This window comes from Sesamum indicum, linkage group LG11 (assembly GCF_026168435.1).
Source record: "Sesamum indicum cultivar Baizhima isolate 11 linkage group LG11, ASM2616843v1, whole genome shotgun sequence".
Classification (NCBI taxonomy): Eukaryota; Viridiplantae; Streptophyta; class Magnoliopsida; order Lamiales; family Pedaliaceae; genus Sesamum; species Sesamum indicum.
In genome coordinates this window covers 4,123,863-4,150,662 of record NC_142667.1, presented here as the reverse complement: position 1 = coordinate 4,150,662, position 26,800 = coordinate 4,123,863, and the positions used below count along the sequence as shown (strand labels likewise).

At 38.2% G+C, this 26,800-nt stretch overlaps 1 protein-coding gene and 1 non-coding gene across 2 annotated transcripts; both read left to right on the top strand.

Annotated features, from left to right (window-relative positions):
* Window positions 1–2,598: 2,598 nt before the first annotated feature.
* LOC105173307 (uncharacterized) lies at window positions 2,599–25,892 on the top strand. Its single transcript, XR_002288008.2, has 3 exons — window positions 2,599–2,816; window positions 3,099–3,156; window positions 25,559–25,892. It is a non-coding gene; the product is annotated as an uncharacterized LOC105173307 (transcript).
* Window positions 4,602–7,021, top strand: LOC148785019 (uncharacterized). Its single transcript, XM_088875677.1, has 3 exons — window positions 4,602–5,508; window positions 5,580–6,220; window positions 6,288–7,021. Exons 1-3 carry the CDS (start codon window positions 4,602–4,604, stop codon window positions 6,918–6,920), a joined length of 2,181 nt encoding a protein of 726 aa, XP_088731803.1. The 3' UTR covers window positions 6,921–7,021.
* Window positions 25,893–26,800: the final 908 nt, after the last annotated feature.

The following is a 26,800-nucleotide window of genomic DNA, read 5'->3' as shown; positions in this document are numbered from 1 at the left end:
TTGATTTTAATTATATTAATTTATATAATTATATTATTTAATTGGTCCATTTATTAAATATTGATTATATTGAGCGATGTACTATTTAACTGCAATATTTTATGAATATCAAATTGGATATAAAAATGATATTGTTTGTTAATTAGATTATTAAATTTGTTAGATTTAAATATTACATAGTTAATTTATATAATTCCATCGAAATTATTAACCAAATACGCAATTTTACGTATTGTTGTTTAATTAAATTATATAGTGGCGAGGGATTGATAGAAAATTCATAGAAATATTTCAAAAATTATATTTAAGAAATAATATGTTATTAAAGAAGAAAAATGAGGTTTTTAATAAAACCCTAATTTAGGAATGTTATTAAAAATGATACTTATAAATATATAAAGGGTTTGGTTAAATGAATCCCTACGAATTAAATAATAAATTATAAGTATTTTTATGAGGCCTAGAGTGTCTAGTTATTAAGAAGAACTAGAACGAAGATTTATATTTCGTAGAAATAAAATATCAGGGGTAAAGTGAAAGGACCGAACCATTACCTATTGAGTACATAAAAGCGTTGTAAAGTCGAGGTAAGTATATAATTAGTATTATCTATATATGTTTCCTTTATTTGTGTTATTGTTGTTATGTAAATTTGTAATTCATGTTGAAGCTGGTTTATCTGAAATATATGGGTGGTGGATGATTCAATCTGATGGACGATATTGTATATGTGAAATGAGAAAATACGTTGAAATATTATGTTTGTTATATGATGTGTTGGGGGTGTCTGAAAATGAAAATATATCGATATATGATTTTACGTTACTAGTTTCTTACAAGAACGGTGATATGTGGAAATGAGGGAGTGGTGAAAATTGAATATAATTGTGATGTGAATACCCCTTGATGTTGTTGAAAAGCCTGTAAGGCGAAATGAAACGTAAATAGCTATGATGCAATATGAGAAAGAAATGAAATAAAAAGAACTTTGATGCAATGTGAAAAAGATGTTATATAAAAAGAGTTATGATGCGAAATAAAAGAGTTATGATGCGAATTGAAAGAGCTATGATGTGAAATGAGATTGATGAGCCGACTGTCAAGGGGATTCACTTGAAATTATATAACGATGAGATTGAGTTGACGCGAAAAATACGATATCACCTTCTAGTAAGCAAACTAGAAAAAAAGGGAGTTTAATTGGTTGTTTTATTGCGAGTTAGCTATGTGGTGCAATAAAGCTGATTATGTTGGAATTAAATTAACTATATTCTATGCATGTTACATACTTATCTTATTTGGGCTATAAATGTACATATATGGATAGGACTGATTATTTACTTACTGAGTGGCAAGCTCAATCCTCTGCTGGTATTTTTTTTCAGGAATAGATCTTGAGGTGTCTGTCTGTCGAAGGCTAGGTCTAAACGCTATATTCAGGCAGATCGGGTCCAGTATGCAATTTTCTCCTCATTGTTGGTTAGAATACAAATCACATTTTATTTGTGTAAAGAGAACGTAAAACCGAGGGGATTACATGTGCATATTGATTAGATGATTATGTGCATATTTAAATACAGGAGTTACTTTAAGTATAACGTTTAGTAAAGATTTAGCCCTAGTAGGGATGAGGGTGCTACACCTGGCCTCTTGGGGGTCTAACCCTCTTCATATATTTTCGTAGAGATTAGTTGGGGTAGCTGGATAAAGAGCAAATTATCCTTATCTACAACTGGATGGCTCAACTGGAGAGGGAGTTGTCATATTTGTTGGCTTTTTGGACCAATCGTTCTTGTTAGATCGTGACCATGGGCTGAATTTGAGAGTGCCCTAGGCCTCCGTCCTCCTTGGACTGCTTTGTCACTTGGGCTGCTGAAGCTGATATATCTGGGGTTAAAGGTTGGGCTGTCCCATACATCAAGTATATTTAAACTCTATTTTTCAAAAATATTACAAAAAATGTGTTTAATCAAATAATAATATGTGTACGAAATAATATAATAAGATGATATAGTAAATAAAATATAAAAATTCAAAAAATTAAATATGTGAAAGTGTAAATTTGATTATTGTTAAATTATTTGAAAACACCTATATCAACATTAAATATACAATTTTAAAAATAAATTAAAAACGATAAAGTTGAATTAAGATTATTATAACAAGATAAAGCAGTCAAAATAAAATTGAATTTACTTACCAAAAAAATCAAAGCAGTTAGAGCACCCCCAAAGTGCTTCTGGCTTTTGGTTTAAAAGCGATTTTTTAATCGTTTAATAAATAGAAGCTGACATTCTAAAATTTCAAAAATACTTATTGAAAACTAAAAATTGAAAAATACTTTTTTAAAGCGCTAGCAAACACTCCCTAAATTTGAACTGATCCAAAATTATAGGACTAATTTTATAATTTTGTCGAACAAGTACAATAAGTTATACAAACACCTCATTATTGGGAATTATTTAAATAAAATGAAATGAAAAAAGAAAAGAAAATGTTGTCCCCACCTGACGTAGCATAGCCACCCAGTGGCCCCTACCCAAATGACGCCATATATCACCAAAACTTGCTCAAAAACAAACTAAAATATCATTCTCACTCACATATCACCACCTCTCCAATAATTCCTTTCTCTTTCTCTACACACACTGCCAACTACTCAGCAGAAAAATGGCAATGGCGAATGCTTTCTCCAGCTCCTCCTTCACCGCCCTCCAATCAAAACCTTCCAACTCTCCCTTCCTCCGCCATTCGCCCGCCTCAAAGCCCATGTGCTACTTTTCGGTCACCCCGCGATTTAACTCGTCGCCCAAAAAGTAAGTCCTCGATTTCTCCTGTTGGTGCTGGCTCAATCTTTATTGATTACTGGGTTTCTTGATTTTAGTTGAAGTGGGTGGATAAATTTTGAACCGGTGCCTGCGAACTTGTTTTGGGTTTGATGGGGTGGTGGGTGGTTGAGTATAATTTGTTTATTTATTGATTTTAGATGGTTCATGATGCTAGTTTGAGGTGTTATTCTGGTGGGTTTTTTGGTAAACTGAATGCTGTGATGTTATGATCTTAGTTGGAGGGTAACTTGTTTGGAATTGTTTTTGTAGAACTGTAAAGATGTGTGCCTCAGTTGATGGGGTAGACTCAGTTGGTTCGATGTCATTGGTAAGTCGAGTATCTCATTTGATTTGATTGTTCATTTTTTATCCTGAAACTTTGAATGAATATGACTTGTGAAAATGATGGTTTGTCCACTTTAAGTTGATGTAATTATCGAGGGATGATCCTTGCATGATTGGATTTGCAGGGTAGAATTTGATCTTCCGGTTAAAAGAGTTTTAACATGATCTTGTTCTTGCATAGGCCTATGTAGTTCTTCTTTCTTTTATTATTGATACAAGGTAGCTTTACCATTTGCCTCTTTTTTTACTTCTGCACTAACAGTAAATGAAACTACAGAATTATCACTTGTCAATTTTGTACATTGATAAAAGTCTCATCTGTTTCCAAAGAGGCAACTCAGTTGACTGTTTCAATTGATTTACTGGTTAGTGAGTGCTACCCTCTATTGTTGTTTGTGCTAAAAGTACTGACAGTGAAGGAGTTAGTGTATGCTCCGAAGGAATTGCCCCTTTTTGAGATTGATAGTTGACTAGAAAGAGGTATCCTTCTTCACATCTTGACTGGTAGTAATAATCTGTATAAGCAATAGCTCCCACTCTGCAGCTATTGGGTGCCAGCAGCAGGTATCTTGTCGCGGAGGGAACATAATTTCGTATTTGCACTATTATACTTCATTTCAGTTTTAATGTGTTTACATGCAAACGACAATTTTAGAAATGGATAAACTGACTTGGAAAGTAAACCCCAAAAGGGTTGACCTTGATACCTGATCCGGGTCGAAATCTACGCGACCTCCTTGGTTCGATCTCCCAAGCGGTTCGAGGTCGCTCCTCTCCCAGACTAGTGATTGGGCCCTGAGAAAAGAAGCAGATCGTTAGGCTTGCTGGGGTGGCCCCCAGCTAAGGCCCTCCGATGCTGAAGTCAGTGTTGGGTTGAGGTCGAAATATGGGGTCGCTGGGAAAAATAGCAAGCTGAAGGTAAAATGCGGTCAAGACGACGTACCTTTAATACACTGACTGGGAGGTATTTATAGAGAGCCAGGGGGTCTATCGACCCGCTACGCGCGTGCCACGTGTTCTAGGTAGTCGGGTCGGGTCGCGATCCGACCCGGTAAAAGTGGCGCGGGTCATGCTGGCAAGCTTGCGATTTTGGGCCCCATCAAGGGCAAAGTTGTCTTTTATGAGAGAATAGGGTTTTACCCCCATCATTACTCCCCTACTTTTCTTAGTGTGAGTAGCACGCTAGTCGAATGGTCCATCGATCTCATCCTTTAGATCATCATCGCCATCTCGATATCTGACCGTTGCCTTCGACATCCGACCGTTGTCTTCGACACGAATCTCCATAAATTTATCCCTATAAATACAGGCAGGTTCGACTGCAGTTTTGCTTCATTCTCAATCTCAATCGTTCCTCGAGCGACCTACCTCCTCCAGCTGCGACCTGCCTTCTAGCCAGGTACTTCCGAGCGACCTGCTTTTAATATTATGTCTTCCAAGCCTAGTAATTCTGGTAGCTCATCCGGTAGTTCATCTAGTAGCTCTGGTAGTTCATCGAGTACCTCTGATAGTTCATCTGCTAGTTCTTCGGGTAGTCCCGGCAGCTCATCTGCGACCTCACAAATACCCATGGCTCGTAGAAAACAGATAGGATCCCCTAGCGTAGGCAGAAGCGACCCGGAAACAACGATCCCGCTGATGACCCCAGAACATAGTGAGGGCGAATCGACTGATAAACCTTGTCTAACCATTGAGAGTTCATTATACTTGACAGCTGATGCGATTAGAGAGAGGTATTATATTCCTCTAGATTACGAAATTATTCTTCCTTCCCCCTCAGATCGCATGAATCGACCTCCTCCAGGTAGTTGCCCGATTTCTATTGTACATTTAGCTGCAGGCTTGCGTTTTCCCCTTCCTCGTACCGTTGCTAGAATTTTATCTAGGTTAGAGATAGGTCCCATGCAACTAGCTTCCAATTCCATCTGCCATATTTTATCCTTTATTATCATAATGGAATACTTCGAGCTTGAACCCGACTTCGATAGCTTTTGGTCGCTTTACAAGTTTACAACCTCGAAGAGGTCAGGCGACCAGGGCTTCTTCTATCTTACTGCCAAACCAAACTGCTCCTTTGTTACCAAGTTAAAGTCCAACGTGGGCTCTTGGAAAGACAAATTTTTCTTCCTTCGACCTCCTTCTAACCAAGTCTGGCCATTCTCTTGTGACTGGCGAACTACTAAACCTGAACCCAAAGTCCACGGCGTAGGGTTAGATGACGACCTGATCGTTACTATCACCCAGTATCAATATCAAGCCAAATTGCTTTTGACGGAGCATACCCTGAAGCTCGCAGGTCTCAGTCCGGCACCTGTTCGAACCCGGGGCTCTTTAGGTGATCAATCTTTTACCTTCCTCTGTTCATAAATTTTGGTACTTAGTGGTGACTGGTTTGTATCTTTGCAGATTCTGTCGTGATGGATGCCCGCATTGCAAGAATGGTTCGTGCGAAAAGGGCTAAGCGAGCAGTTCCTCCTTTGGGACCAGACTCCCAGCGTACTCCCTCTGCTCCCTCAGAAAAAGCGTCGAGGTCGCACAGAGCTCTCTCTCCGAGTCCATCGGGCGCGACTCCCGTCGAGGTCGCCAGTGGGAATAACGATCCCACTCTTGAGCATTTGCCGAGGGACTCCGAAGAGCCAAGTGATTCTGAACCACTCATCTGGAAGAAGTCCAAGGGGAAACAGATCGCTTCGGAGTCGTCCAAGAGGAAACGTAGTTCCCCGCGACCTAATCCCTCCTCCCAAAAGAAATCCAAGGCAGATTCTTCAGCGGAGAGCGAGAATCTGAAGGTAGTTGACGAATTGACTGCCTGGTGGAGAGAGACCCAGATGGACCTCCAATCGCCTTCATATAGTCCGGCTGCCATGGAGGGTGAGAGGCTGATACCGAACTGGGCCATTTCGGGCCAAAGTTCTGTGTTGAAGACCCACGTAGGCCAAGACTCCTGGGAGCTGTATAAATCCACCATCTTGCCTCGCGATCAAGCTCTCCTTGCCCCCATGTCTCATATACGAGTTGAGCAGAACTTCGCTCACTCACTCTCCCAGGTATTGATAAGCACTTTCATTAACTTCTTATGCCTTTGCCATATTAATCCTCAACTGTTATATGTAGGTTTCTGCTTTCGGACATCACTTATCCTTGAAGTGCAATTACTGGCGACACGAGAAGATGGTCGCTGATAAGCTACTCGAGGAAAAGAGCTCAAAGTTGGCGACTTGCGAGAAAGAGAAAATCGAGCTCGCAGCTCAGAAGTCCGAACTAGAGGCTCAACTAAGGGAGCTCAGGCAGAAGGTCGCGTCTTCGGTCGAATCGGCTAAGGCGGAAGGCTTTTCAGCAGGTCGGGTGGCTGGTCGAGAGGAATTCCTATTCTCAGAAGAGTATCAACACCAACTCGAAATTGCCCGGAATCAAGGTCGCGATCAGTACTTGAGTTCTGATGACCATAAGAAGACCTTAGCGGACGCTCGGTTGCGGGGAGCTCGAGACTTCATGAAGTCTACCGCCTTTACGACCGTTGTAAAAGCTAAGTCTGCTGACTATCTTGTCAAGGGTTTTGATCGCTGCACGTCCCAAATCAGGAAGCTAAGAGGGTTCGCGGATGGGTTCGACACAAACTGGATCGACCCGACCTTGGATGGTAATCTTGCGGCGTTCCCCGAAGAACCCCCTTTGAAACATAATGATGAATTTGCTGTCTTGGTGGAGGAACTTGAGAATAGTGGCGAAGAGGCAGTAGATAAGTAGGCTCTTGTATTTCAATTTGTAATCGTTTACGCAGATCACTGTACTTACCTCAGTTGAGGTTGAATCTGTAAATTATCCTTCTCAATGAACTTTCTTCTTTATGAGAGGTTCCCTTTTCATCTTCGTATTCCATGAATTCCCGTAAGATAATCATCAATCCGACCTCCAATATAGGGAGAATTGGAGGGATTTTCAAACACTTTTCCTGATCGCATTGATCGGTTTCGGCTGACAGGGAGGATGCATTCTTTTAGATCGCATAATCAATGGTCATCAGACGATTTTGCACCTTGTGTTGTTCTGTCGGGTTGTACCCTTTCCAGGCCTCGTAGTTGGTGGTCCTTTATAGAGGAGGGGTCCCGTTGTTGACGGTCCTTTGCAGACACAATAGGTCGCGCCTTTCGCAGGTCGCGTAGTTGATGGTCTTTGCAGACTGTCGCGCCTTTTGCAGGTCGCGTGATTGGTGGTTTTCCGCAGACACATGAGGTCGTTTAATTGGTGGTCTTTCGCAGACACATGAGGTCGCGCCTTTTGCAGGTCGCGTGATTGGTGGTCTTTCGGACACATGAGGTCGCGCCTTTTGCAGGTCGCGTGATTGGTGGTCTTTCGCAGACACATGAGGTCGTTTAATTGGTGGTCTTTCGCAGACACATGAGGTCGCGCCTTTTGCAGGTCGCGTGATTGGTGGTCTTTCGCAGACACATGAGGTCGTTTAATTGGTGGTCTTTCGCAGACACATGAGATCGCGCCTTTTGCAGGTCGCGTGATTGGTGGTCTTTCGCAGACACATGAGGTCGCGCCTTTTGCAGGTCGCGTGATTGGTGGTCTTTCGCAGACACATGAGGTCGTTTAATTGGTGGTCTTTCGCAGACACATGAGGTCGCGCCTTTTGCAGGTCGCGTGATTGGTGGTCTTTCGCAGACACATGAGATCGCGCCTTTTGCAGGTCGCGTAGTTGACGGTCTTTCGCAGACACATGAGATCGCGCCTTTTGCAGGTCGCGTAGTTGATGGTGGCGTGATGTTGCGTCGTAGAGTAGGATACTACTGGAGCTATTTATTTCATGTGAACATTCATACATGCTAGTTCAACCAAATATTGTAATTGCGTACATGATTTGTGATGTAAATACGAATATTTCAAAAAGATAATAATCATCCGTTATGGAAATAAAGATACAAACATACCCACTGTAGTGGATTGCTATCTTCGATCCTCATCGCGCTTGCTCTCTGGAGGTGACCGTCGTCGCGTACTAGTGGTATATGGGCGGAAGAGGTCTTCTCTCATGTTAAATTCACATATTTCGACTTCGTTGTCGATCTCCTTCCCACTCTCTATCCTTGATTGCGTTCATCTCCTCCTCGTCGATATATTTGTGGGCCAAAAGCATCAATTGTTCTACGTCTTCAGGGGGGTCTCTAGCTAATGCTGATGCGAATGGTCCCTTCTGTAAACCGTGTACTAATATACTCGTCATCATATCAATCCGCAGCTCCTGCACTTCCAATGTCTCGTTATTGAATCTCCCAATAAAATCTTTAAGAGATTCCTCTCTTCCCTGCCGGATTGCGAATAAGTGGATCGCTGATCTCTTCGACTTTTGTTTGCTAGCGAAGTGGTATGCGAACCTGTGTATCAATTGCTCGTATGATCCAATGGTCCCGTTAGGCAAGCCGGTGAACCATTCTTGTGCCTTCCCTATCAAAGTAGTCACAAACAGCCTTGCGTTAATAGAATTCGTGTGCCTATATAAATTCATTACCATTCCGAACGTAGTGATGTGCTCGCGCGGGTCCTTCGTCCCGTCGTATCTAGGTAGATCGGGTAGTCGAAAATTTGAACCAACAACTTCGGATAGCATTTCGTTGGTGAAGGGCGAGTTCGCATTTTGCCTAGCCGGGTCGTCTTGCTTCTTCAAGTCGCTTCGCTTCTTCAGGTCGTCTAGTTGTTGCTTCAATTTCTCTATCTGCCTTCTTACGCCTCCCACTTCAGCTCTGGAGGTCGCTGGCTGTCCTGCCTTACTGTTGCTAGATGTGGTAGCTGATCTCTCTCTCACCCGACTGGTTCTTGGCATTATTTCCTTACTTTTCCCCATGCGAACAGTTCCTTCTACTTGACCAGCCAAGATCATTTTTCTCCGTTCTTCCGTCCGTCCTTTCTCCGACGGTTCCCTGACAGATGGGCAGTGCTCATCCATGACCTTCTTACTCGCTATCCCGATCATCCGCTGCTTCTCGTCATCGGTTAGATGCCACCTTCCCTCTTGTTCACGCATTGATGATTCTGACATGGCGAATTCTTCCCCAAACCAAATCTAAAGGAGCTTTCCTCAGATTCCCACAGACGGCGCCAACTGATCCGGGACGAAATCTACGCGACCTCCTTGGTTCGATCTCCCAAGCGGTTCGAGGTCGCTCCTCTCCCAAACTAGTGATTGGGCCTTGAGAAAAGAAGCAGATCGTTAGGCTTGCTGGGGTAGCCCCCAGCTAAGGCCCTCCGATGCTGAAGTCAGTGTTGTGTTGAGGTCGAAATATGGGGTCGTTGGGAAAAATAGCGAGCTGAAGGTAAAATGCGGTCAAGACGACGTACCTTTAATACACTGACTGGGAGGTATTTATAGAGAGCCAGGGGGTCTATCGACCCGCTACGCGCGTGCCACGTGTTCTAGGTCGTCGGGTCGGGTCGGTAAAAGTGGCGCGGGTCATGCTGGCAAGCTTGCGATTTTGGGCCCCATCAAGGGCAAAGTTGTCTTTTATGAGATAATAGGGTTTTACCCCCATCAATACCCATAGGCTAATGGAGAGTTAATTAATTTTTTATTATAAAAAAAAATTATATTATTATAATTTTTTTTAAATAAGTAATAAAAGTAAAATCGCGACTCGTCAATAAAATACAGGGAAAAATTGCGAGTTAATTAATTTTTTATTATAAAATAAAATTATATTATTATAATTTTTTTTAAATAAGTAATAAAAGTATGACTCAAATCGCGATTCGTCAATAAAATATAAAAAAAAAACCCAAAACCATAGAAGTCGGGATTTAAAATTCGGACTTCGTATTTTTCCTTTTTTTTCGTTTAATTATATTTATATAATTTAATTTATATATAATTAATTTTATCAACATACTAAAATTAAAAAATTAATAAAATTAACATTGTATTAACTTAAAAAATTATAATTAAGGGTACAAATGTAATTGTTATTTATTTTGTACAATTATAAAAAATTACATTAAATGTATATATGTAAAAGTATATATTTTTGTACAATTGTAAAAAATACAAAAAGTATACAATTAATCCTGGCTGCCCGGTACTGGCACATCTGATTGTGTTGAAAAATTTCTTTGTTGTGCTTGTTGTCGTGCACGCGTTTGCACTCAATCCATCTCGTTGTGAATACGTGTTGTTTGATTTCGACCAGGGTGCGAATAGATGCGAATAGTAGGATCGTGGACCAACTCAAATCCCGGTACACCCCAATAATCTTCGGAATGCACATGTTCAAATGACTTAGAATATGTATTCTTATAAGCCATTATATCGTAATAATCCTTCACCATTGATGCAGCATTAATCATGTATGCAGCGCATACCTTTTGAGCGTGACTGTAAGGAATACCAAATTGAGTTCATTTGCCGCAAGAACATTCTCGGTTCGCAATTTTGACAACATGGGTGTTGACTCCATGTCCACTGTGACGCCTTGTAACAATCGAGGCGGACTGTTGGAAGTAATCGTATTTGGTGACGATATGTTCAACAGAATTTTGATGCCAACGTGTGAACATTTTATATACAAAATCCGTCCACAGTTGGTTGCTGGCCAACATTACAGTACTTCTTGCTAACCTCTCACGGAAATAATGGACACTTCGCTGAAACGTCATCTCAGCAATTGCTGTCAATGGTAGGCGGCGAGCCCCTTTCAATACTCCATTTATGCATTCCGACATATTTGTCGTCAGAATTTCGCATCGCCATCCACCGTCATGTGATGTTGTCCATTTTTCCTTTTCGATCCTATCTAACCACTGAAATGCCTCTAGTGACTGGTTATTTATCTCCTCCATAATGCGATTGGATTTTCTGATCTAATATTCAGAGCCAGCTCTCCAACAAAGATCATTCAACACAACATTTTTGTGTTTACTGTTGAAATTGGAACACACATGCCGCAAGCAATATCGGTGTACGCCGTTAGGTGGCACGAAATCCGGACATTCACGTACAGCTCTTGTGATACCAGCATGGCGGTCAGAAATAAGGTAGATACCCTATCGCCCCCGTATAATGTGTCTGCTCAATTGTCTAAGAAACCACTTCCAAGATAAATGTGATTCTTCATCGACAATTGCAGAAGCAAGAGGGAGTACCTGTTGATTTCCATCCATGGCAGCAACAATCAACATCTTGTGCTTGTACTTTGTGTATAGATGGGTCCCATCTACACTGATAAGGTTGCGACAGTGTTGGAACCCTTCAATACACGACTTGAACGCCCAGAATACGTACCCTATCACATATGCACCGGTTGATGTGTCGCGGGCTTTGTGTTGCCATTCAACAATCGTTCCTGAATTATATTTTTGGAGAGCTCCCAAGTATTTAGGTAGCTTTTGAACGGAGCTCTCCCATGTGCCATAAACCATCTCACGTGCCATCTTCAAACTGTACCATGCCTTTTGATATGGTATATCGTATCCAATATGGTGTTTCACAGTCTGGATGACATACTTGATTCCGTACGACGGGTTGCATTTTACATGTCCTAACAATAAAGAAGCAACATATACTTTATCTAAATTACCGTGTTCGAGGGACATTTGATTCAATATACATGTATGGTCCCCTGCGTATTTTGTTATTGTCCACCTTCCCATTTTTTATTTGTAAATGCCTCGCAGCTCCCATTTACACCACACAGCTAAAAAAAATAAACACGAATCAGTCGAATAATTTTGTATGCTTATACATATACGACAAAAATATATATATATATTTTCGGTACTATGCTTACACAATATTTTCCACTTGGCCTTTGAACTCTCAACTACCCAATACTTGCGTCGGGCATATCGTATTGAGTGATCTTTCACCGCCTCGATTAAAACTTCTTTATTTTTGAAAAGCATCCCACATCAAGTCTGCCTTCATTTTTGTCATAAAATTTTGCATATCTTAAGTTCGGTACATCAATGGAATCCACTGGTACCTCCGGGAATGTTTGTTCGAAAAATGGTATAGAGCGGTAAAATTTCACCCACCCCAATCAACCATTATAAATTTGACGGAGGAAGGGTGGTGGACATTCACTGCATTCATAACTCTCATCTTTCAAGTTTTTCACTACATTCAACTACATCTATTGTGAGGTTATTTTCAATTTATTTTTCGTACAAATGGATATACGTTCTGTATATGGACCTCGTGATGGGACTGTTTTATCTCAACAAGCCCAACATAGGTCCGACGATATTCCGGAAGGTAAGCTAGATGCAGTACTAATTATACGGCGTGCGGACGGTAGCTTTTGGAGTCATTTTCACCAAAATAATATGTCCGAGCGTGTACAAGAAATCCTACACCAAATAGAATTTTATGGAGTTTACAGGTGCGGACGCCTTCAATTAAATCAACACCTCATCACTGCATTATTGGAGAGGTGGCGATCGGAGACGCACACTTTTTATTTTCGTGTAGGGGAAGCCATAATTACCCTACAAGATATTCAAATAATATGGGCACTCCCAATAGACGGCGAGCCGGTGACTGGAATTGATCTCGACCGCACAATACAACAATGGCAAGAATATTGCCTTACTTACATAGGTTTTAGCCCGGATGCAAATGTGTTGAAGGGCTCGAGACTACAGACATCCGCAATTACATCTCATTTAGCGGCGGTCGAAATCATTTATAATATCCCCCAGGCTATCGTCGTCCAGTACGCACGCGCCGTTGCATTACTTCTATTTGGGGGATTGATGTGCCCAGATTCCTCAGGTAACTATGTCTCGTTACTATATCTCTCAAAATTAGAAGATATAGAAACCGCGAAAAACTATAGTTGGAAGAATGTTGTGCTGGCATTTTTATATCGCGAATTATGCAATGCCAGCACAAAAGGCAAAGCGGCAATTGGTGGGGCGCTGCAATTGCTACAGGTAAAATTGACTTAAAAACTCTTACATATTTTTTTTGCTATTAATATTCATTAATAACACATATTTTTATTGTTCGTGTAGATTTGGGCATGGTCACGGATTACGCCACTTTGTCCTGGACTTGGTGTCCTACGGCTATTTATGGGCCAAGTCCAAATAGACAACAATCGCTGGCTCCCAGCAGCACCATATAGTGCTACTTAGAATTGTCAGCACACTTTCACCACTACAGTTCGGGGAACTGTCCGAGTCATACGAGAAATATTGGATGAGATGCAGGTGGATCAGGCAACTTATTTTTAATATTATTTGTATATTTATACCGTGAATTAAATTCGTATTAATTTACATCTTTGTATTTATTACAGTTCATATGGCAGCCGTATGACATGGACTCGGATGTTATTATGGCTTACGCCGATGAATTGAACCCCCAATTATGGAGGTCATCCGTTCCATTGATATTCTACGCAATAGTTGAAATGCATCGTCCCGAATGGGTTGTTCGCCAATTCGGGATGAGGCAGAATGTACCAGAATCGACGGATACCCGTGATATGAGCCTCCATCAGATTTTTCGTATCACGGATATCCGTCGATTCTGGACATTCTGCCTCATCCCGAATTGGCGAACAACCCGTTCGGGACGATGCATTTCAACTATTGCGTAGAATATCAATGGAACGGATGACCTCCACAACTGGGGGTTCAATTCATCGGCGTAAGCCATAATGACATCCGAGTCCATGTCATACGGCTGTCATATGAACTGTAATAAATACAAAGATGTAAATTAATACGAATTTAATTCACGATATAAATATACGAATAATATTAAAAATAAGTTACCTGATCCGCCTGCATCTCATCCAATATTTTTCATATGACTCGGACAGTTCCCCAAATTGTTGTGGTGAAAGTGTGCTGACAATTTCAAGTAGCACCATATGGTGCTGCTGGGAGTCAGCAATTGTTGTCCATTTGGACTTGGCCCATAAATAACCATTGGGCACCAAGTCCAGGACAAAGTGGCGTAATCCGTGACCATGCCCAAATCTACACGAACAATACAAATATGTGTTATTAATGAATATTAATAGCAAAAAAATGTGTAAGAGTTTTTAAGTCAATTTTACCTGTAGCAATTGCAGCACCCCACCAATTGCCGTTTTGCCTTTGTGCTGGCATTGCATAATTCTGGATATAAAAATGCCAGGACAGCACTCCCCCAACTATAGTTCCTCGCGGTTTCTATATCTTCTAATTTTGAGAGATGTAGTAATGAGACATAGTTACCTGAGGAATCCAGGCACATCAATCCCCCAAATAGAAGTAATGCAACAGCACATGCGTACTGAACGACGACAGCCTGGGGAGTATTATAAGTGCTTTCGACCGCCGCCAAATGAGAGGTAATTGCGGATGTCTGTAGTCTCGAGCCCTTCAACACATTTGCATCCGGGCTAAAACCTATGTAAGTAAGGCAATATTCTTGCCATTGTTGTGTTGTGCGGTCGAGATCAATTCCAGTCACCAGCTCGCCGTCTATTGGGAGTGCCATATTATTTGAATATCTTGTAGGGTAATTGTGGATTCTTCTACACGAAAATAAGAAGTGTGCGTCTCCAATCGTCACCTCTCCACTAATGCAGTGATGAGGTGTTGATTTAATTAAAGGCATCCGCACCTGTAAACTCCATAAAATCCTATTTGGTGTAGGATTTCTTGTACACGCTCGAACATATTATTTCGGTGAAAATGACTCCAAAAGCTACCATCTGCACGCCGAAATTAGTACTGCATCTAGGTCCTTCCGAAATATCGTCGGACCTATGTTGGGCTTGTTGAGATAAAACAGTCTCATCACGAGGTCCATATACAGAACATCTATCCATTTGTACGAAAAATAAATTGAAAATAACCTCAGAATAGCTGTAGTTGAATGTAGTGAAAAATTTCAAAGATGAGAGTTATGAATGCAGTGAATGTTCACCACCCTTCCTCCGTCAAATTTATAATAGTTGATGGGGGTGGGTGAAATTTTACCACTCTATACCATTTTTCGAACAAACATTCCTGGAGGTACCAGTGGATTCCATCGATGTACCGAACTTAAGATATGCAAAATTTTATGACAAAAATGAAGACAGACTTGATGTGGAAGTACTTTTCAAAAATAAAGAAGCTTTAATCGAAGCGGTGAAAGATCACTCAATACGATATGCCCGACGCGAGTATTGGGTAGCTGAGAGTTCAAAGGCCAAGAGGAAAGTATTGTGTAAGCATAGCACAGAAGATATATATATATATGTTTTTGTCGTATATGTATAAGCATACAAAGTTATTCGACTGATTCGTATTTATTTTTTTCAGCTATGTTGTGTAGATGGGAGCTGCGAGGCATTTACAAACAAAAAATGGAAAGGTGGACAATAACAAAATACGGAGGGGACCATACATGTATATTGAATCAAATGTCCCTCGAACACGGTAATTTAGATAGAGTATATGTTGCTTCTTTATTGTTAGGACATGTAAAATGCAACCCGTCGTACGGAATCAAGCATGTCATCCAGACTGTGAAAGACCATACCGGATACGATATTTCATATGAAAAGGCATGGTACAGTGTAAAGATGGCACGTGAGATAGTTTATGGCACATGGGAGAGCTCCGTTCAAAAGCTACCCAAATACTTGGGAGCTCTCCAAAAATATAATTCAAGAACGATTGTTGAATGGCAACACAAAACCCGCGACACATCAACCGGTGCATATGTGATAGGGTACGCATTCTGGGCGTTCAAGTCATTAGTGAAGGGTTCCAACACTGTCGCAACCTTATCAGTGTAGATGGGACCCATCTATACACAAAGTACAAGTACAAGATGTTGATTGCTGCTGCCATGGATGGAAATCAACAGGTACTCCCTCTTGTTTTTGCAATTGCCGATGAAGAATCACATTTATTTTGGAAGTGGTTTCTTAGACAATTGAACAGACACATTATACGGGGGCGACGGGGTATCTGCCTTATTTCTAACCGCCATGCTGGTACCACAAGAGCTGTACGTGAATGTCCGGATTTCGTGCCACCTAACGGCGTGCACCGATATTGCTTGCGGCACGTGTGTTTCAATTTCAACAGTAAACACAAAAATATTGTGTTGAAGTATCTTTGTTGGAGAGCTGGCTCTGAATATCAAATCAGAAAATTCAATCGCATTATGGAGGAGATAAAGAGCCAGTCACTAGAGGCGCTTCAGTGGTTAGATAGGATCGATAAGGAAAAATGGACAGCATCACATGACGGTGGATGGCGATGCGGAATTCTGATGACAAATATGTCGAAATGCATAAATGGAGTATTGAAAGGGGCTCGCCGCCTACCATTGACAGCAATTGCTGAGATGACATTTCAGCGAAGTGTCCATTATTTCCGTGAGAGGTTAGCAAGAAGTACTGTAATGTTGGTCAACAACCAACTGTGGACGGATTTTGCATATAAGATGTTCACACGTTGGCATCAAAATTCTGTTGAACATACCGTCACAAAATACCATCAGTTCCAACAGTCCGCCTCGGTTGTTACAAGACGTCACAGTGGATATGGAGTCAACACCCATGTTGTCAAAATTGCGAACCGAGAATGTTCTTGCGGCAATTGGACTTAATTTTGTATTCATTGCAGTCACGCTCAAAAGGTATGCGCTGCATACATGATTAATGTTGTATCAATGGTGAAGGATTATTACGATATAATGGCTTATAAGAATACATATTCTAAGTCATTTGAACCTGTGCATTCCGAAGATTATTGGGATGTACCGGAATTTGAGTTGGTCCACGATCCTACTATTCGCGCCCTAGTCGAAATCAAACGACACGTATTCACAACGAGATGGATTGGGTGCAAACGCGTGCATGACAACAAGCACAACAAAGAAATTCTTCAACACAATTAGATGTGCCAGTACCGGGTAGCTAGTATTAATTGTATACTTTTTGTATTTTTTATAATTGTACAAAAATATACACTTTTACATTTATACATTTAATGTAATTTTTTACAATTGTGCAAAATAAATAACTATTACATTTGTACCCTTAATTGTAATTTTTTAAGTTAATGCAATGTAAATTTTATTAATTTTTTAATTTTAGTATGTTGTTAAAATTAATTATATATAAATTAAATTATATAAATATAATTAAACAAAAAAAAAGAGGGAAAACACGAAGTCGGGAATTAAAATCCCACTTCTATGATTTTGGGTTTTTTTTGTATATTTTATTGACGAAATCGCGACTCGTCATACTTTTATTACTTATTTAAAAAAAAATTATAATAATATAATTTTTTATATATAATAAAAAATTAATTAACTCGGCTAATGGAAGATGTAAGTTTCTATCAATTCTGGACTCTGCTTAAAGCATTATGTAACATTAAAAGAGAACTTCTAACTATTGAAGCATGTTCAATTTTTTACGTCAGTATTGCATCATTATATTCAACCACCCTGAATTGCATATTCATTAAAGCAATGGCTTTATGTGGGTGATGAGGATTTTATTGAAATTGTGAGGTCGCAAAGCTGGTTGTTGATCGCGTAGTGTCAAGGTCATGACAACCGGGTCAGATTTTAACCGAGTCCAACCCAGATAGATGTCGTCCAGAAGAGGTGCTTAGTCATTGCATGAAGGACCTTAGGAGCAACACGCACCAAGTGGTGGAACCCAAGATCTCCACTATAAATACCCCAACCTACAGAAGGAAAAGGTATCTTCATTTTCTATCACTTTACTCGCATACCTAGATTGCCAACTTTTCCTTCGACCTCAGAACTAACTTAAGATTCGGAGTGTCGTCGTCGGGGACGAACCTAACTAGTTTAACCTTCTTTGTTTTATCTTCAAATACCAGATTCGGGGAGGTGACATGGTGAGATCGCGCTCATTGATCTAGATCGCACGTGATCGAGCCAGATCAGATTGGCGCCGTCTGCGGGAATAATTGAGGATAAAACAAAACCTTGACATGGAAGGACATTCGAGGGAAAACATTCCTGAAATTGAGGGAACATCAAGGGGAGTTGAAAGAATGGTCCTATTAACGCAAACTGAGTTACAAAGAATGATGGAAGAAGCTGGGAGAAACGCTATTATGGATGAATGTAGAGCTGCCATATCAGCAGAAAATGAAACCGCGAGGAGAAGCGTAGGGAGGGAAAGAGAAGTCGAAAGAGTATCTGAAGGTATAAGTAGGAGGGGACCAGGACCTAGGTGCATGGCCGCCTCGTCTGAAGTAGGCTCGAGTAGCCGAGCTGGCAGTCAAAGATGCGAAAGGCTTTGGAGACCTCTGAGGCCCGCAACTCCTCTAATTCCTTTATTTTGGCTTCGAAAGCAGCGCGTTCTTCATCCCAACCCCTCTCCTTAGCTCGCTGCTCGTTCAGTTGCGCTCGCAAATTGCGATTTTTCTGACTAGTAGCTGTTTGGCGTTTGCGAAAGCCGGTGAATTTGGACACGGCTCGCAAGAAAGTGCCAGCCTACCCAAGACAACGACCAGACAATAATTAAACATGAACACCAAGTATTAAGAAGTCAGCAGTCTTACCTGTAATAGAGCATGAGCCCCAAACTCTTCTAATTGAAGATAGGGGTTTTGAGTTGTGCCGCCTAGTCGCGGGGTAAGCAACCGACTCTGTAAAGTTCCTAAGAATCTTGACCCGCCTACATGTTTAGCACATTGTTGAGGTAAAAAATCCTCCAGTCGAGGATGGTCTTCTTGCCAGCTAACTCAGCGGACAAGTGGCTCTCAATTCGCAGTTCGCCACAAGCCGTCCTCTCCCACCATCGATCTCCTTGAGATAAGTTAAGTTCTTCTCTTCCTCAGCGCGAGATGCCACCCCTTCCTCCTCAGATCGCTTGTGAAAATGCGATCTCCCAAACCTTGTTCTTTGGGGAGATTTGCTCCTATGTTTATGCTTCTTGGGCTGGCTTTGACCAGCAGCGTCTACCTCCCCATGATGAGAGCCAACATCTATATTGGGGGAGGGGCTCCTTGATGGTCGAGGAACGAGGTCGTGCGGTTGAGTCTCTCTTGACTACCAATCTCGATGGGAGCAGTATTCCTGCATGACGAGCTGATCTGCGAACATGCGAACACAAAGAGTTAGAAAAATAAACATGCAGGAAGGTACAAAAGGCGGGGGGGGAGATCGTGATCACCTAATGAACCCCTAACTTGGAGGGGTGCTAGAGAGAGTTGCGCGAGACATAAGATTTCTTCGACCAGCAGCTTCTTCGAGTAATACCGATTAGAAGTGAGGCTGTTTATTTGGTATCCTTCCAGCCCCCCTCCTTCAGTAATAGGTTCAGGTTTATCTACACTCCATTTAAGCTCGAAAGGCCATCTTTGGCCAAGTGGGGGTCGGACAAATATAAACCTCTCTTTCCAAGGACCTACATTGGACTTAAGGAGTTCTAGATACCAACAATCTTTTCGAGCAGAGAGGTAGAAAAAGCCTCTCTCTCCCGATCTCGTCGAGGTAGTGAAGGAATAAAGTGACAAAAAATTATCAAAATTGGGCTCAAATCGATGGGCTTGAATTATTATAACGAAGAGGATGATGTGGCTGACTGAATTAGGGGATAATTGCATTGGGTTCAGCAACAAACTCTTAAGAATGCTAGCTACTTGAGAGCTAGAGGTAATCGTAGACCAGCTTCAAAATGTTGAAGCGATAATGAGCAAAAACCCATAGGAGGTATATGCATGCGATCAAAGGAACGCGGGATGACGACCTCATAATCATGAGAATTGAAGTATTTTTCTTTTATTTGGTGAATAGTCTGTTTTACGGTACTCCCTACACCGACCCAGGGACTATGATCTAGCAATTGTTGGAACTTAACATGCCGAGGAATTTGGTCATCAGATGACTTTGCAGCATGATTCAACCTAGACCTAGACCTAACTCTATAAGGTCCCTCTTCTGGGCGGCCTCATGCAAGGGGGAGGTCGCAGAAATGGAAAAAGAATTATAACTGGAAGAGTTAAAGAATTATAACTCTTCGGAATTTTTTTTTTTTATTTTTTTTTTACATCATTATTTCATCATCTTCAATTTGTATGGAATTTGTTACAACAATGAAATTTGTTATATCAAACTAAACTTTATGGAATTGGACTAAAAATACCAAAACAATCATCTTCATTCTCGTTTCCAAGATGAATTGGAGATGGAGAGTCTTCTTTGTCACTTTGTACTTCTTCAAGAATCTTTTGCATTTCTTCCGTAGTTGTTGCTTTGGCAATTCTTGCTGATAAATTGTTTTTCCTCAATAGAAATTGTTCTTGCTCTGAATTAATCTCTTTGCCAAGAATTTTTGATGTCTCGCACATTGTGGGATTTTGTTTAAACCACTCCAAAATTGTTGTTTGTTCAAAAATTTTTGTATTCATTTTGTCCCACCATTTTACACAATATTTCTTCCCCAGGGAGAATATGACTGTGTTTTCATCAATTTGGATGGGTTTGAACTGAGATTCGATTTTCAGAATCCAGGTCAAATTAAATTGGATGCAGCATTTGAGTAAGTTGGGCAGATGTTGCCCTGGAAACATACTGATCTTGAGATTTTTTGTAAAGAATTTGAATGCTTCTTGGATCGATTTTGGAAGAATTTGTGGTTCCGGACCAAAATAATACCACCATCTAACGAACAAATTTGAAATTTTTTCTGGAGAAATTTTGATGTCAAAAAGGAAATAAAAAGACATGGTATTTTTCTCATTTTGTTTAAGAAGGAAATGTTGAAAGGCTTTGATGTAATCCCAATATGAAATCAATGGATATTTTTTGTTTGGAATATTTTTGAAGTTATAGGGACTTTTTCTCCAGTCGCACAAAGAAAGAATGGAATTTATGAAAATTCTTCTGTAGTCAATTTGTGAGGAGTTGGCTGGAGCTCCTTTGGGAGACATATTTTGGATAAAAATAGATCTTGTTGAGACAAAATTGTCTTGATAGAATTTTTGGGTCTTTTGAGGATCTTCGTAAATCCTGTTATGGTTTTCATCAAGAACTATTGTTGCTATTAGAACTGGATTGTCTTGAGTTTGTTCATTCATCCATTCATTCTAAATTATACAATCGAGGTGAAAATCTGCTTTCTCAAAATATGGAGAAATTGGTGAATTGAATTGGGAACTGGTAGGTCTAGCAGTAGAAGTCCCTGCTATGTCTTTATAAGTTTGAATGAGTTTGGAAGGGGCAAGAGGAATTAATTTCCCTAACGGGGTAAATCTGTTGGTAATTTGGATAGCAATTTGTGATAATGATGGTGTTTATGAGGTTGTTTGGGTGAGACTTTATGTTTTTTGTTGGAGAGATGGGGGTAAGACCCGTAATGATTTTGGATTTTGTGGACTTTGTGCCTTCAAAATTTGAGGATTTTGTGGTTTCGATTGGGTCTTCTCTGATATTAGAGAAGGGTATTCTAATTTGAGGATTTGGACTGTTGGTTTTGCTAAAGGACTTACATTTAGCTTTGGTTATCCAGTCAATTTTTACATCCCTGCAAAAATTCTATTGTCAAATAGTCAGGAATGCGATTGTAAGTTCCCTTGACATATTCAATATCAAAATCAAAAACAAATAATAAAGCTTGTAATCTTGCAAAAATTTGTTTTGAAACTAAATTTTCAACATCTTTTGTAAGTACATCTTTTATAGCTCACAATCAATTTTTAAAAGAAATTTCTGATTTAACAAATCATCTTGAAATTTAGAAATGCACCATACAATAGATAATATTTTCTTTTTTTTTGCAGGATAATTTTTCTGCGCTGTAGTTTTCCAAATTCCAGAATAATATCTTACTATTGTTTCTTTATCATTAATAATTTGGCTAAGAATACCTCCATATTCTAGTTTTGATGCATCTGTTTGTACAATTTTTGGTGCAGTTGGATAACATATACTTAGACAAAGAATTTCTTTAATTTCTATTTTTTATTTTTTCACTTAATCTATATGAATTTGAGTCCAAGGTGGTGGTGGAGTTTTTAATCTTTCATATAATGGTTTACATACTTGTCTAAGAGTTGGATAAAAATCTAAAACATAATTTTGACTTCCTAAGAATCTCTGTAATTGAGTTTTATCTAAAATTTGGTTTGAAAAATTTTCTCCAAAAGTTAGAGATTTTTGAATTGGGACAATGGTTCCTTGATGAATTTGATGTCCTAAAAATCTAATATTAGTTTAGAAGAGTTTTATTTTGGGGGCTGATACAACTAAGCTATTATCTTTAATGAGTTTAACAAATATTTGTAAATATTTCCAGTATTTTTCTATATTTTCACTGAAGACTAAAACATCATCAATATAAACAATAGCGAAAGAAGTATATGGAGTGAAAATATCATTCATAATTTTTTGAAATTCTGAAGGAGCATTTTTTAAACCAAATGGCATAACATTCCACTCAAATTGGAAAAAAGGGAGAGTAAAACTTGTTTTATATCTATCTTTTTCGTCAATTTGAATTTGCCAGAATCTTGATTTCATGTCAAATTTAGAAAATATTTTTGCATTATAAAGTATTTTAAGAAGATATGTTTTATTAGGTATGGGATACCTAATCCATCTTAATGCTTTATTTAAAGATTTGTAATTTATAACTAACCTAGGTGTCCCTCTTTCTAATTCTGCATTGTTCTGGACAAGACCAAGGAGACTTTGAAGGGCGAACCGATTTTTTATTAAGAAGATCTTGAATTTCTTTTTTGCAATATTCTAATAATTCTTGATTCATCTGTATTGGCCTAGCTTTAGTAGGAATTTGTCTTTCATCAAAATCTGTTTTATAAGGGAGAGTGAAAACATGTTTTTCCTTTCCCAAAATGCATTTGGTAATTTTGAACAAACTTGTTTTTGAATTTTATTTTGAAATTCAAGAATTTTCTTTTGAGTGAAAGGTGCCGAAATTTGTTCTTCTATTTTCTTATGAGAAATTTCATCTATTAGAAAGAGAATTTATTTTTCTTTATTACTAATTTCTTGGAATATAAGAGTATCTTGAACTACTTTAATATCTCTTTGGGTTACAGGGAATTAAAATTTAAATAAGATATCTTTTCCGATTACTTTAGTCCTAATCCCTTCACAACTTACATTAATTGGGTAAAGTATTTGGAGAAAATGATTTCCTAAAATTATTGGAGTATTAAGGTCTTTAACTAGCACAAAACTAGTTTTGAAACAAATTCCATTATAACACACATGAGCTTTTGAAAGTTTGAAATTAATTTTGAGACTGACAGAATTAGCATGTCAGAGTTTTTCTTTAGTTTTTTCAAAATATTTAGTGGGGATTAACCCTTCTTGAATACAATTCATGTCTGCTCCCCAATCCATTAAAGCTATGGCAGTTAATTTAAAATCTTCAATAACTAAATTAATTATTACATACCATTTTTATAAGCAATTCTAGAGATGGTATTAACGAAAGATTCTTCTTCTTCAGAGACTTTGAATGGGGATATTTTATTGAAATTTTCTTTGAAAATTTGATTTCGAAGTTTTATGATTAAATTTCTTGTTGTAACTGATCATGGTTTTCTTTTAAAGTTTTAACTTCCTTTTTTAATTGTCTAACTTCATATTTTATGTCAGATATTGAGACTTTAGAATTAGAAGAATCAAACATATTCATAATTTCTGAGAAATCTGTTTTAGGAGGGGGTTTTACTTTCTGAGGATTTTCATTTGAAATTAATTCTTGAAGTTTATTGAGGTAAATTTCTTTATATTCGAGATTTTGAATTTTGTCAATAAGATTTAATATTAAGGAAAATTGGTTAGTTAAGGTAGCTATTTGTTTATTACAAAGACATAATTCTAGTGAGCAACTAGTACATTCATTATTATCTTCTAAATTAGAGTTTTAAGACTCTTCTGAGGAGGAGGAATATCCTTCATCTGTTTGAATTTGATCTAATTGTTCTTCTAGACTAGAATTTTTAATTTCAAATATTTTTAAATCTTCTTCATCTAAGATTCTTAATAATTGATTTGTTAACTCTCCTCCTAGACTTAATTCATAAATTTTCTTTCGCATTCTACAACCAGTAGCATAAGGACCTGGTTTTTGACATTATTGACATATAATGGAATTAGGAACACTAGAATATTTTTTCTTTGAGAAATTTTTTCTTGGGAAATTAGGTTTAGAAGAGGGTTTAGTGGGGGATTTAAAAGGAGTTTTCTTTGATTATCTATGTCTATGATTGTTATAGTGTTTTGACTTTGATGATGATGATGGTGACCTTATTTTTTGAAATCCAAATTGTTCACACCAACTTCCTAACTCTTTTCTAGAAGTAAGATTTTGTTTCTTTAGTTGGGCTTTAAGGTAAAATCATTGTATAATTTGTAATCCTACTAAATTAACATGATTTATAATTTCTCCGTAAGAAAGAGATGTAATATTTTCATATTTTTCTTTAATTTTTTCATCAACTTTTTCTGTAAATGATTTTGGTAATCCTGAAATAAATTATTCTTTCCAAAAATAACTATTTGCATCATTTCTTTCATAGATTTTGGATAAAAAGACATCTTTATACCATCTAAAATCATGGAGTTTTCAACACTTTAGATTTTGTAAAAATTCTGTATTTCTTTCTTGATATATTTGAGGATTTCCAATAAAATGGATAATGGTTGTATATATTAAAGACGATATTGCATTAGATACGGGTCTTCCTTCATCGTTATTAATAATATTTCCTTCTGGATCTTTTTTAACACTTGAAAGAATTTGAGTCTTGGCTTCCTTAGTTATTGTATTATTCCACCAACCTTTTAATTGACCATTGAATCCTAATATAAGATATTTAGCAGCATCTTCATCTGTTAATCATGCTCTCTCTTTGTAAATGTTTGATACCATAACATTTGTTTACATTGGCTAAAAATTTGATATTCAGACAATGTATCTAGATTCCCTTCATATATTGAATTTCCATTAAAAGACCTAAAATTTTGGACTCCTTCTATTTTTAGATCAGGGAGAGTTGGTTTATAATAATTTTTATAAGGTGATAAATATTGAATAGTGTTAATAAAATTAGGAATTTTTTTATTATTAGAATCTTCATGGTTTTGTCCAATTGTATTTATGACTTTGTCTTTACCTAGATCTCTTAGTCTCTCTTGGATTCCTAAAAGAATAGACTTTTCTGGATTTAATTTTGGTATATAATCAGAAATTTGGAGAGGAAGATTATTAGCAGTAATGTGAAGAGTTTGATCTTTAGACGTTATTAGAGAAGATGATAAGGGCTCTTTCTTTTTTAAAGTTTCTTTAATTTTGTTTCTATCCGATGTAATTGTTTTCCTATGGAATGAAGGATTAAATTTGAAAAATTATTTTGTTTAATCTGAACAGTGCTTACCTCATTGGTGGATGGTTCACTTACTGGAAGACACTTGATGATTTGGCCTTTTATGGAGATACCGGATTCCTCTAAAGGTGGATGTTCATTGAAGATTATTGACCTATCAAGCTTTGTCCATTTTTTTAGAGTTTTTTGGATGACTGCTAATTTATCATCTCCATATGTTTTGAATAAATAGGAGAAAAAAGGAATATTTTGTTTAGTGTATGAAATGTACTCATACCATTCAGATCTGATGTTTGCTCTTTGGGGTTCAGAAAAATTACTCATGAACCATTTTCTATTAGAAATATTTTCTTTGGAAAAAAAGTATATTTTAAGAAATTCTTTGGTAATTGTAAGAATTTGTGATGGTGCAGAATTGGGGATCTTGTTTCCTCATAGTCTTGATATATTGGTTGTGCAAGATATTGACCTATTCTTATTCCTTGAAATTTTGAGGTAGTAGGTCTAAATATTTCTGAAGTTGAGTGTCTAGAAGGGGTGATAGGATGAGAGTAGGAAGTTCTATTTTTTTTTTTTAATGAATTTTTTCTACAAAATTTTACTCCTACAGATCCATCGGGATGTTGAGTAATTTGGTCGATTTCTGAATTTTCTATGGGCTGAATAGGGAAAATTGATCCGGGTGGTAGATTCCTTGTTTCCGCTAAAGTAACATTTTTTCATTCTATAGTTTTTGGAACTAAAAGATTAAATTTTGCCCTATTTATTTCTCAAAATATTGTTTGACCTGGTGATTTAGTGTGAGATATGGCTTGAATATCTAGGCCAGTATTAGTAATTTTGTAATGTAGCCTATAAAATATTTCATAAATATGAGATCCTGACTTCATTTTATAATTGTAGTTTTTTACATTTAAAGTAAGAATATCCAAAATATGAGGATCATTGAGAGAAATGGTAAAATTTGAAAAAGAATTGAAATAAATTGGACCATTACAAAGACTAGTTTCTACTAAACCAAGTAAGAAATCATAAAAATCTAAGTGTTTACAATCTCTTAAAGCAGGGAACATACTAGTGTCTAATCCTTCTCCTGTTAAAGGTTTTATAGCAATTTGCACAAGACCAATATGCAAAAATTTATAACCATTCTTAATATGTTTAATAATAGAAGATTTTGAAAATGGATGTAATGTTTGTTGATCAAATACTAAAGGTAAAACTTGTTCTTCTGTCTTCATAGTATATGCAGACATGAAATCAATAAATGACTTCTTATAAATTTC

Bases quoted from the DNA above. Each gene is read 5' to 3' on its own strand.
- LOC148785019 (XM_088875677.1), top strand. From the start codon at position 4,602: ATGTCTTCCAAGCCTAGTAATTCTGGTAGCTCATCCGGTAGTTCATCT. The intron at 5,509-5,579 runs GTGATCAATCTT...GTATCTTTGCAG, and splicing joins TCGAACCCGGGGCTCTTTAG to ATTCTGTCGTGATGGATGCC. The intron at 6,221-6,287 runs GTATTGATAAGC...TGTTATATGTAG, and splicing joins TCGCTCACTCACTCTCCCAG to GTTTCTGCTTTCGGACATCA.